A 12,797-nucleotide genomic window follows, 5' to 3' on the forward strand; every position below is an offset into this window, starting at 1 on the left:
CACTCTCTACAGATTTTAAATGTAAATTGATGAATGCAAGAAGTATTGTTAACAAATTACCTGAATTTATCCTCCTCCTAAACAGTGGTACATTTGATATTATATTTGTTTGTGAAACATGGCTGAATTCATCCGTCCCTGACTCCATCATTTCAAACAAAGAATATCAAGTTCACCAATCAGATCGTGAAAACCGAAGAGGTAATGGAGTGGCTATTTTTTACAAAAAGTCACTGAATCTAAAAAACATTCAAGTTGCACACAAACTTTCTCTTCCTGAATCTATTGTATGCAACCTGTCATCTAACACCACACTTTGAGTCATACTATGCTACAGAGCCCCTGACTACGACATTACTCATGCTAACATTTTAACCTCACTACTAACATGGGCTACCTCTTGCCCATATCCCCTCATCTTCCTTGGTGACCTAAATCTACCTCTCATTAACTGGATGACAAATGAATGTACAACTGATCCAATCCATACTACAATATACAATGCTGTTACAAACCTAGGTCTTGAATGACTTGTAACTAACAGTAACTAACAGTACAAGACTCAACAACTGCCTTGACCTCATTTTCTGCAACAACACCAATACCATTTATGGACTACAAATAAAAGAACCCTTTTCCAACAGTGATCACTGCATGATTGACTTTTGTCTTAATATACGTCATTACTTAAATCGTCATATCAATAGCATTCCTAATTACAACTTCAAGAAAGGCAGCTATGATCTTATAAACAACGATCTTTCATCTCTGGACTGGCAAAATCTGTTCTCAACCTGTATAACTGCTGAAGACCACTATAGAGTTTTCCTACTTGAAATCAATAGAGTCATTAAACCATACGTACCACAAACTACCACTAAGATCAGGAAAAGCAAACTACCCATATCAATAAAAAAGCTTTAATCTAAAAAAAAATCCCTCCGGAGAAGAAACAAAAAGGGCTATGTAGCAAATTTTAAAAATCGCTACAGAATTATATGCAACCAAATAAAAACTGAATGCACAAATTACCACACCAAGCACACAATCTTCTGTGCACAAATTCCAATCATGCCTTCTATAATTTTGTGAACAATAAGCTTAAAGACTCTAGATCCATTCCACCACTAAAAGATTCTAATGGCAAAGAATACAATGACGAAACAACTAAAGCAAACCTCTTTAACACAGTCTTTGGCTCAGTTTTTGTCAACAATGACGACACATATCCGACATTCCCAAATTGTTCAAGCAATGAGTATGACGAATTAACACATATAGATTTCACAGAAGATAAGCTTTTCCAATAAGCTTGGAAAAGCTCTTCGCAACTTGAAACCATCTCTATCCATTGGACCTGATGGACTATGTGCTTACTTCTTAAAAAAACTTTCTACTAATTTACCAGAACCCCTAAGTATAATCTTTAATAAAACTTTCACAACCAGTTCCCTTCCCAATCTTTGGTCACTAGCCCCAGTCATTCCAATCTTCAAAAAAGGTGACCCCAGCTTAGTTGAAAATTATAGACCAATCTCCCTATGCTGCGTCGCCTGCAAAGTAATGGAATCCATCATCAACCAATCCATTACCTTCCACTTAGAAATACACAACCTACTCTCAAATAAACAATTTGGCTTCAGAAAAAAATTATCATGCAACTTACAACTTCTCCACTGTAAAAACCTATGGACTACAAATCTTGATCTAGGTAAAACATTAGATGCAATATACATAGATTTCTGTAAAGCTTTTGACTCAGTAGTACATGATAAACTTCTCCTAAAATTAAAATCCTATGGCATTTCAGGACCCCTACTCAATTGTATATCTGCTTTTCTGTCAAACAGACAAGTAGTTAAAATTGGTAATGCTCTATCAAATCCTGTTCCTGTCAAGAGTGGTGTTCCTCAAGGTAGCGTTCTTGGACCAACTCTCTTTATAATATACATAAATGATCTTTGTGACCATATCTCAAGTAACTGTGTTCTCTTTCCTGACGATGTCAAACTTTTTAACACCACTGACAATACATCTACAATTCAAAAAGACTTTGATCAAAAAACCGCTTGGTCTAAAATTTGGCAACTACAAATCTCAACTAGCAAATGCTCAGTCTTACATATTGGAAAAAACAACCCAATCACTAAGTAAATGCTTGATGGACATTACCTCACAGATGACCCCCACCCTGTCAAAGACCTTGGAGTTTTTATATCTAATGATCTAAGTGCCAAAGCCCACTGCAACTACATAGCAAAAAAGGCTCTAAGATTTGTTAACTTAATTCTACGTAGCTTCTTTTCCAAAAACACACTACTGACCAGAGCATATAAAACATTTGCTAGGCCAATTCTTGATTACTGCTCACCTGTCTGGAATCCATACCATATTTCTGACATCAATACAGTTGAGCGTGTTCAGAGGTATTTTACGAGAAGAGTTCTCCACTCCTCCGTAACCAATAAAATACCTTATTCCACCAGACTTGATATTCTGGGTTTAGAAAACTTGGAACTAACTAACTAACTAACTAACTAACTAAATGTAAACATGCTTCACTAGTGGGTGTCAGCTTTGGAAGCCATATTAGGCCGGAAGCTTCCATGTTGCCATCTTCTCATGTGTGGCAAAGTAGGAGGGGGTATTTAGTATAGGGGTTGTCTTTAGACATAATAACATTCTTCCTGCTGGTCAAGGTCAGGCTGATCCTGCATTTGGAGAAGGAGTGGTTGGAGTGCTGTCTCGAGATGGGACGGATGGTGATTGGAGCATGTGATTGACTGAAGATGAGGGGATGGTTTGTGGGGTTTTGATTTACTGAGGGAAAATACAGACCTTTCAGATTTGGGTTTTCCCAGATGTGCCAGTTTACCTATTCTAGTAAATATAACTTTGAAAAATGCTTGCTTCAGAGTTTTTACTTGGAGTTGAGTTTTTTTCTGGAACACTGACATTGGGTTTTATTCCGGATTTCATGACTGTTACAACATACAGCTTTTTTCAGATGTGGGCCTAAATACATTGACAGACTCTTCACATGGATTTTCTGTCCTGGAAAGGAGAAGAGTAGCAAGAGGATGCATTCTTTTATAAGGAGATCATTCCATGGTTAGATAATCTGAAGATGGTTCTGTGCATGCGCAAGATGGCGCGGCGCTAAAGATTCACCATCCCCCGAGGATGGCGACGCCTGGACCACCCGCCTAGCTGCTTGTTGCCCCTGGTCTGGTTGACCATCTCTCCGGCAGCCGTGGGAGAGGTCTCCGGACTTTTTCGTACCCACGGCTGCTGAGAACGAGGCCAGGCGAACAAGCGGTGGATTCCGGCGGCCATGTTTCCAGGCCTGGAGGTGGGGTGATGAGTCGGCGTTTCTCTTCGTCCATTTTTCGGCCGATTTTTCAGCCGGTTCTCGTGGTTTGGTCCCCGGTTTGCTTCTGGGCTATGTTGTCCGGGTTTTCTCCGCTGCGATCTGGAACAATCTAACGACAGCGGAGATGTTACATCTATTCCATCTGCCTCGTTGTCCCGGTTCATCTATTCCATCTGCCTCATTGTCCCGGTTCTTCCGGCTTTCCCTGCTGCCAGATTGCGAACTTGGCATCCTTCACATCCTCCAGCCTCTTGGAGAGGTTCAGGATAGGCCTGGCCTCTTGGAGGGAGAGGTTTGGAGAGATCTAGCCCCCGGAATGGTTAAGATCTACTAGAGGGGCGACGGAGATGGAGGGGTCCCCTTGGACGGTATTTCCGGCCATGTTTGGAGGTGGTTGTTGGAGGACTGCGGGGAGACGACGGAGGTTTCCCGATTTGCCCCCGTGTAGCCATCCTTTGACTTTTATAGTATCATTTATGCCTCTCCCTGGCCTTTTGGGATCATTGTGGCCGTTGTTGGTCCTACTGGGACTTTTTTGGAGTAGGCAGGAGACTCGCTTGGGGACAGAGGAAGACATTGTTTGTGACCGGAGCACCCCCACCCCCAGTTCCAGGATGTTTGGACTAGACATGTGACAGATTATCATCTAGACTGTCCTTTCGTTGTTTTCCATTCTATGCCCGTCCTCATTCTGAACTACCATCATTTGTTATCATCCTTGCCATTCAGAGATGGAGCCTTTTTATCGCCGATTTTATCTTCATTTGTTATGAGCTATTCTTTCTGTGAACTCTTGCACCTGCAAGGTGCCCCCGCCTCGCAGGAATGGCCCTCCACATTATCGAGGGCCGGCCTCAATGATGGGTTTTGGGACCCACAGAGGTGGCATGTGAAAAAAAAGAACTTGTGGGGTTTTTTAGAGAGGGAATTTTTAAGGGAAGGGAGGGTAAGGTCGGGTAATGGGGGTAACCCGTCGGGTGGGGGGCCAGTCCCTACATGTGCTCACGACAGTTCTTTATTAGGTTCGGAGGTTACGGGGGAGGATGATGTTCCTATTTGTGAGGGTGGTTTTATTGATACGGTAAGTGGGAGGGGCAGGTATGGCGGAAATGAGGGGTCATATCGATTTTCGGGAGCACGTGCTCGAAGTTTGAAAGCGATCACACGCTCCGACCCCTCAGACTTCTCCTGTTCCCCGGATGGTCAGGATCCTCAGAGCTTGGGCCTTCGGCTGATGCTGTGCAATGCATGGTCCGTGGTGAACAAAGCCCCCCTCGTCTGTGATCTTATACAGGGGGGCTCCGTGAACCTTATGGGCATTACAGAAACCTGGTTGGGCACAGAAGGGGGGGTGCCCCTTGGGGAAATGTGCCCACCGGGTTTCCGAGCATTCCATCAACTGAGGGCCCAAGGTGGGGGGGTGGCGGTTGTTATAAAAGAGAGTCTAGAGCCGAGGGAGACCACTGTTCCTCAGATTGCCGGTTGTGAATCCCTCCTTGTGAAGTGGGGCCATAGGGGTCAGTTGGGCTTGTTGGTCACGTACCTGACTCCTTGCTGCGTGACAACAGCCCTGCCCGAGTTGCTGGAGGTACTTGCTGGGGTGGCGGTTGAGACCCCTAGACTTATGGTCATGGGGGACTTTAACCTGCCATCTACCGGCATGTCATCAACGTCGGCTCGGGAGTTCATGGCCTCCATGACGGCCTTGGACCTGACGCAAGTAGTGGATGGCCCTACCCACATCGGGGGAGGCACACTGGATTTGATTTTCATCTCTGGACAGTGGATGAGTGATCTGGTTTTGGGAGATGTAGTGGTTCCGTCCCAGGCGGCTGATGGACCCAGAGAGGTTCCTGACGGAGCTTGGGCCATTCCCTGATGATCTTGCCCACGGCATGGCTGAAGAACTAGTCGCGGTTTGGGAACTGGCCGCGGCTGGGGCTCTGGACCGTGTTGTGCCTTTGAGGCCTCTGACCCGGCGTAGGTCTCAACCAGCTCCTTGGTTTTCTGAGGAGCTGAGGGAGATGAAACGCCGGAGAAGACGCCTAGAGAGTGTCTGGAGATCCAGCCGTTCGGAAGCTGATCGGACACTAGTTAGGTCTTTTAGTAGGACCTACCTAGTGGCACTGAGGGAAGCGAGGCGTTTTTACGTCTCCTCCCTCATTGCATCGGCAGATAACCACCCGGCCGCCCTGTTTCGGGTGACCCGCTCCCTTCTTCAACAGGGGGTGCGGGATGACCCGTTACAAGGGCGTGCCGAGGAGTTTAGTGGTTATCTATACGATAAAATCGCTCAGCCTTGGGATGGTTTGGATCAAAATTGGGTGGATCCAGGTGAAATGTCGGAGACCCGTCTTGTTGAGTCTGTTTGGGAAGGATTTGATCCTGTGGCTCCCGAGGACATGGACAGGTTGCTGGGGAGGTTGAATGCCACCACATGTTTACTGGACCCGTGTCCCTCCTGGTTGGTGCTGGCCACACAGGAGGTGACACGAGGCTGGCTCCGGGGGATTATAAATGCTTCATTGGAGGGGGTCGCCCTGCCACCTTGAAAGAGGCGGTAGTGAGACCCCTTCTCAAGAAGCCTTCCCTGGATCTGACTGTTTTAGGAAATTATCATCCGGTCTCCAACCTTTGCTTTGTGGCGAAGGTTGTAGAGAGTGTGGTGGCATGTCAATTACCCTGGTACCTGGAGGAAACTGTCTATCTAGACCCATTCCAGTCCGGCTTTCGGCCCGGATATAGCATGGAGACGGCTTTGGTCGCGTTGGCTGATGATCTCTGGAGGGCCAGGGATAGGGGTTATTCCTCTGCCCTGGTCCTATTAGACCTCTCAGTGGCTTTTGATACCATCGACCATGGTATCCTGCTGCACCGATTGGAGGGATTGGGAGTGGGAGGCACCGTTTATCGGTGGTTCTCCTCCTATCTCTCTGATTGGTCGCAGACGGTGTTGGCAGGGGGGCAGAGGTCGGCCCCGAGGCACCTCACTTGTGGGGTGCCGCAAGGGTTGATTCTCTCGCCCCTCCTGTTCAACATCTATATGAAGCCACTGGGTGAGATCATCAGTGGCTTTGGGGTAAGGTACCATCTGTATGCTGATTTATTTATTTATTTATTTATTTAATCAAATTTTTATACCGCCCTATCTCCCGAAGGACTCAGCCAGATAAAAATACAGAAATCATACACAATAAAAACTAATTAAAAAACTTATTTAAATAGGCCAAAATTTAAAATTACAATTAAAATGATAAAACCCCATTACCTAAAAATTAACAACTAACCCCAGTTAAAATTAAGTAAAACTTTTAATCCAGTCCTGCTTGGATAAATAAATGCGTTTTCAGCTCACGGCGAAAAGTCCGAAGATCAGGCACTTGGCGTAAACCAGGGGGAAGTTCGTTCCAAAGCGTAGGAGCTCCCACAGAGAAAGCCCTACCCCTGGGGGCCGCCAGCCAACATTGTTTGGCGGACGGCACCCTGAGAAGACCCTCTCTGTGTGAGCGTACGGGTCGGTGGGAGGCATGAGGTAACAGCAGGCGGTCCCGTAAGTACCCGGGCCCTAAGCCATGGAGCGTTTTAAAGGTGGTAACCAAAATCTTAAAGCGCACCCGAAAGACCACAGGAAGCCAGTGCAGACTGCCTAGATGTGGTGTTACATGGGAGCAACGAGTGGCTCCCATTACTACTCGCGCAGCTGCATTCTGGACTAGCTGCAGCCTCTGGGTGCACTTCAAGGGCAGCCCCATGTAGAGAGCATTGCAATAGTCCAAATGAGATGTAACCAGAGCATGAGTGACCGTGCATAAGGCATCCCGGTCAAGGACGGGGCGCAACTGGTGGACCAATGTACTTGGTAAAAGGCCCTCCTGGAGATGGCCGCCAGATGATCATCGAACGACAGCCGCCCATCCAGGAGGACACCCAAGTTGCGCACCCTTTCCATTGGGGCCAATGACACTCAGCTGTACTTTTCCACCCCGGGCCACACCAACGAAGCTATCGAAGTGCTGTCCCGGTGTCTGGAAGCCGTACGGGTCTGGATGGGGAGAAACAAGCTCAAGCTCAATCCCTCCAAGATGGAGTGACTGTGGATGCCGGCACCCCGGTACAGTCAGTTGCAGTTGTGGCTGACTGTTGGGGGCGAGTTATTGGCCCCGATGGAAAGGGTGTGCAACTTGGGCGTTCTCCTGGATGGACGGCTGTCTTTTGAAGATCATTTGACGGCCGTCTCCAGGAGAGCTTTTTACCAGGTTCGCCTGGTCCGCCAGTTGTGCCCCTTCCTAGACCGGGATGCCCTATGCACGGTCACTCATGCGCTCGTGACATCTCGCTTGGATTACTGCAATGCTCTCTACATATGGCTCCCCTTGAAGAGCATCCGGAGGCTTCAGTTGGTTCAGAATGCAGCTGCGCGGGTGATAGAGGGAGCCCCTCGTGGCTCCCATGTGACACCACTCCTGCGCAGACTGCACTGTGCTGCTGCAGGGGGCCTTCAGTGTGAAAGGACTTTCACTCACCATATCTGCCAGTTAATACTCTCAAAATATTTTTTGCCTTCTTGTGTGGTTATCTAGATAGTAAAGCAGCAAATATTATTCTGTTATAAAGACAGAATATTGCCACAGAAAATGTAAGTTCAGTTAAACATTCTGGAGTGAGAAAAGTCATCAAGGTCAGAGACTGAGGAGCCAGCCAAAGCAATAATAAGATGTGTTCATTTTCAAGATGCTATAATACTCTTTATTGCATCTATTTTAATTATATGTCTTCCTCTCAATATTACTTAAGCATGTTTAGAAAAACTGCAGCAGCAGCACCTCTAGAAAGAACTTTCAAGCGTGGCTTATACTTGCTCTCCTTGAAATAGGATACTAGTTGCAGTATATTCCTAAAAGTTACTGACTTTATAGAACAATATATAATGGGAGGATATGGGGGACGTAGGTCTTAATATATTCAATACATGCATTAAATGTATCTGCTGCATTTTCCACCTTTTCATATCCAAGCATGTTATTTCTTGACACAGAACTCTTTTTCTTGTTTCCAGAAATTAAGCTCCCATCTAGTGGCCATATTCAGCATTGCTGTTATCCATTTGAGCATAACAAGATACATTTTTATCAACAGAACTAAGTTAGAAGACTGAAATGAATGACCATTATTATACAAAACTTTTACTTTGCTGTTGTTGATGCACATCCTATCTATTCAACAATGCTGACAGCAAACCTGCAGTAACATGATAGGAAGATTTAAAAACTCTACTCTAACCCTTCTGGGATTCAAACCTGGGCTACTTACATATTAAAGGTAAAGGTTCCCCTCGCACATACGTGCTAGTCGTTGCCGACTCTAGGGAGCGGTCCTCATCTCCGTTTCAAAGCTGAAGAGCCAGCGCTGTCCGAAGACATCTCCGTGGTCATGTGGCCAGCATGATTCAATGCCAAAGGCACACGGAACGCTGTTACCTTCCCACCAAAGGTGGTCCCTATTTTTTCTACTTGCATTTTTACGTGCTTTAGAAACTGCTAGGTTGGCAGAAGCTGGGTCAAGTAACAGGAGCTCACCCCATTACATGGTAGCACTAGGGATTCGAACCGCCGAACTGCCGATCGACAAGCTCAACGTCCTAGCCCCTGAGCCACCGCGTTCCTACTTACATATTAGGTAGATGTATTAACCTCTAAGCCATGGGCTCTCCTCATTTTGTTGGCTGTACCAGAAGAGAGATTAAGTGTTTTCCGATGAGACCAGTCTATCAGGGCATCGTGGTCTACGCAAGTAGCCCAGGTACAAATCCTGATGAGATGAGAGTTGAACAGCTTGAAATAGATCTATACTAGTCTCCCTTTATTTCTTTGTCGGTAAATATAAATTTAACATTTGGTGGTGATGTTGTCTATTCCACATTTTTCAGTCTTACCAAGAAGTAGGGTGTGGTTTACTTTGTCCAATGTCTTACTGAAGTCCAAGTATACTATATCACAGAATTTCAATGGTCCACTCATTTAGTCACTTTGTCAAAGAAGGTGTGGGAAGCCCCCCCCCCCCCGAAAAATCAAATATTTTGGGGAATATTAAGAAGCAAAATATTATATTTCCCCAAAGGAGAAATGAAGAAACATATTCTTAAAGGCAGAAAGCAGCTCCAGTCTTTCTTAATAGTCTCCAGCAGATGCCTGAAGTCTTTAGAGATGGATGTTTTGTGCCCATTAAAAAAGATCAGGCCAGCCTATTCACAAACAAAACACCTTCACCTCCAGTGATGGGATTTAAACTTATATCCCCCTCCACCCGAATTTTAAGAACAGGACATGACCTTTAGGACATAATAAGATTAACTCACCACCATTAGAATAGCAAAAGTTACCAGGCTCACTCAGTGGTGAGATTCAGCTAGTTCTGTGCAAATCGCGTGAACTGGTAGCAGCAACTGTGGGAGGCTCCCCCCACCTGCCTGGATGCAATGTGGGACTACTGCGCATGCGCAGAAGGCCATGCCCATGTGCAGAGGTGGTGCATGCAAGTGAAGTGAGCGTGTGCGTGCTCACATTTGTGAACCAGTAGGGAAGGTAAGTGAATCCCATCTCAGGGCTCACTACATTGCACAACCCCTGTAGCATTTCAAGACTATAAAAATCCTTCCACTCATCAAACTAATTTGTCAGCTGTCCCAGAACCACATGCTGGTTCTGCTCATCAATAAACATAATCCTTCTTTCCAAGCAGCCTCCATTTTATTTCCAGCACCCTTTTCCCAGCTCGGAACTAAACCAGATGGATTTCTCTTCCTACAAAGGCAATAGGTCTGACTTCTAGTAAACATCTTGCTCATTTCTGGGTGCTCACAAATGAATTTTATTTTAATAAACAATCTCTTTCTCTCTCTCTTACTAAATGACATCTAAGCTTGGGTCATGTGATTTCAGTGGAGGGGAATACTATATCACAGGGCAAAGGCAGCCCCAGATAAGACAGAGCTTTGTAGACCTACAGTATGTTTGAATTTTTATCCAACCTACAGCATACCCACTTGACTAAATCTAATAGAACAAGCACACACAATTAGAAATGATTCTACAGATTCATGAAGAAGTTTTTAGATGAGGACTATCATGTTGAATGGACCTTGAAATGGGCCAGAAACTGCTTGAATTTATAGAGTTGAGGTTAGACTCTGGGAACAAGTTGTACACATAAACACTTTTCAATAATTCACCTTTAGCTGGATCAGTCCAAACATCTGTGGAATCCAGTATGCCTTTCCAAAGTACCCAGGCAGATGCTTCCAGGAAGCTTATATCAAAGTAGTTCCTTGGTTGTGCAATTGTTAATTCTGTGCAGCAACTCCCTGTTAACTTTGGGTGCCTGTGGGACAAATCCATATGTTGTTCTCCTCTTACCCTTTTCCCCACGTTAGGCTCTTGTTTCTCTGAATAGTGTACAAAACTGTAAGAGAAAATCGTTTTACCTCAAAGGAGGATTTGATATTATTTTCCATGGGAATGCGGAGAGATTTGGATTAGATTTTTAGAGGTACTGTTCTTCCAAATGTTCTCTTCAAACTTTTGGCGGTCAGATTCCCTGACCACAAGAGGGCAGTAGGGTGTAGATAGAGAGCTAAGGATTTACAGTACTTTGTGTCCCTTCTTCGTCAATCTCTCTGTGCGCTCTTTCTCTATGAAATTCCTAATCAGAGGTCACTTCCTTCTTCCTTTCTTCTTGGGCACGTGCATAGAGCACGTGGTCTTTGAACGGAGGTAGAGGGTTTGTTGGTCTCTGTGGTTAATGTTCTTTAAATCTCTTTTCTGACATAAACCCTGCTTTGCTATTTATTTGCCGACATCAGATTCCTGCTTTCAGAAATGCTTTCTTTCGCAATTTCTAACATCTCATCCCATCCCATCCCCTATATCAAAAGCTAAAGAACAGAAAAACTGAAGTCTCACTCCGATCTTTGTTTTTTATTTTTTAATTTCCTGTGATCACTAGCAATTTGGGTGAGATCTGATTTTTAAAAACCTGAAAGCTAACGCTTCGCAGCATTATAACCCTAATTCAAACGGGAGCCGCATCTCTTTTTAATGGCAAAAAGTCCGGTCAGGAGCAGTTTGCTAAACCGCCATGTCACCTGGATACTTTCTCCTTATTAAGGTAGCAGCCCAGCCGAGTTCATCGCCCAGGCGATCTTTTGGGAACATTGAAGTGCAGTGGTACAATGTTGCCATTGATTTAAATGCTTTAGCTTGTATGGGAAAGTCTTTCCCTACTGTATTTTCCTCACCTATTTAGAAGATATAGCTAGCAAAAGGCCATTTAATGTCCTTTGCATATTATACATCTGCAATTTCAGTGAAAGGAACGGTTGTAGGTATTTCTTTATTAAGGGCATGCTGTAAACAATGGTTTCCAATGACAGTTGATACTTAGTGATGCTGGGCTAATATTTCTTCCAATCCAGCAGAAATCCAACTGGTGCACAAGAGGTATACTGCAAATATGTTTGGCGCACAAATTAATTGAAGGATCATCTGGGCAAACAAAAGATGGTTCTTTAACAAATGATTGCAATGTTGAATCTGTATTTCTTTGCTTCACAGTAAGCCAATGGGGGTGGAAGGGTAGTGGAGAAAAGCAAGATCATGGCACCTAATGATAATCAATACCTTGTGAACAGTTTTTTTTAAAAAAAATTATGGTTTACATCCACCCACATATCCCCAGATAGAAAGCCACTCTTGCAGATGATACATGCAATTTCCACAAATTAAGAGACATTTATTGCACTGCTTTTTTTAAATTTGAATTTATATCCCGCCCCTCTCCGAAGACTCAGGGCGGCTTACACTGTGTTAAGCAACTTTAGAATCCCTCCTTCATTTGCACTTCCATATCCCATCCATCCCAACACTCCTGCATATATTTTCCCTTTAATCCCATCATGCATATTCTAATTTAGGGTTTCTCAACCTTTAAGATGTATGAACTGTATGGATGCTGACTGGGGAAATCTGGAATTTGAAGTCTATATATCTGAAATTTGCCAAAGCTGAAAAACTGCTCTAATTCCTTTCATTTAGACTAGGGGTGTCCAAACTTGGCCCCTTGAAGAGTGGTGGACTTCAACTCCCAGAATTCCCCAACCAGGAACTTGCACATATTTATAGCTCATGCTGGCTGGGGAATTCTGGGAGTTGAAGTCCACCACTCTTCAAGGGGCCAAGTTTGGACATCCCTGATTTAGACTATTAATTTCCCACATATATACCACATCATTCTAACTTTGCCCCTAGAGGGTGTCCAGAGGATTGCAGCCACTTCAGCCTCACATTAGTCCTGAATTTCAGTTGGTTACATCAGTCTCCTTCCAACTGACATAGTGGACAATTTAGCAAAATAAGCTGTCATTGCATAA

The 12,797-nt window shown here is 44.7% G+C and overlaps 1 protein-coding gene across 2 annotated transcripts in view; it reads right to left on the reverse strand.

Annotated features, from left to right (window-relative positions):
* Positions 1 to 10,898, reverse strand: part of LOC131190259 (calsequestrin-2) — an 88,887-nt gene extending 77,989 nt beyond the window's left edge. Inside the window, exon 1 of one of the 2 annotated variants that reach the window (XM_058167450.1) lies at positions 10,854 to 10,898. In XM_058167450.1, the coding sequence (XP_058023433.1) occupies positions 10,854 to 10,883 (30 nt within the window). In that variant the 5' untranslated portion in view covers positions 10,884 to 10,898. Of the gene's footprint in view, positions 1 to 10,601; positions 10,641 to 10,853 lie in introns of those variants that run through there. The other variant, XM_058167451.1, reaches the window with a different exon arrangement.
* Positions 10,899 to 12,797: the final 1,899 nt, after the last annotated feature.

Source organism: Ahaetulla prasina, chromosome 2, assembly GCF_028640845.1.
Source record: "Ahaetulla prasina isolate Xishuangbanna chromosome 2, ASM2864084v1, whole genome shotgun sequence".
Classification (NCBI taxonomy): domain Eukaryota; kingdom Metazoa; phylum Chordata; class Lepidosauria; order Squamata; family Colubridae; genus Ahaetulla; species Ahaetulla prasina.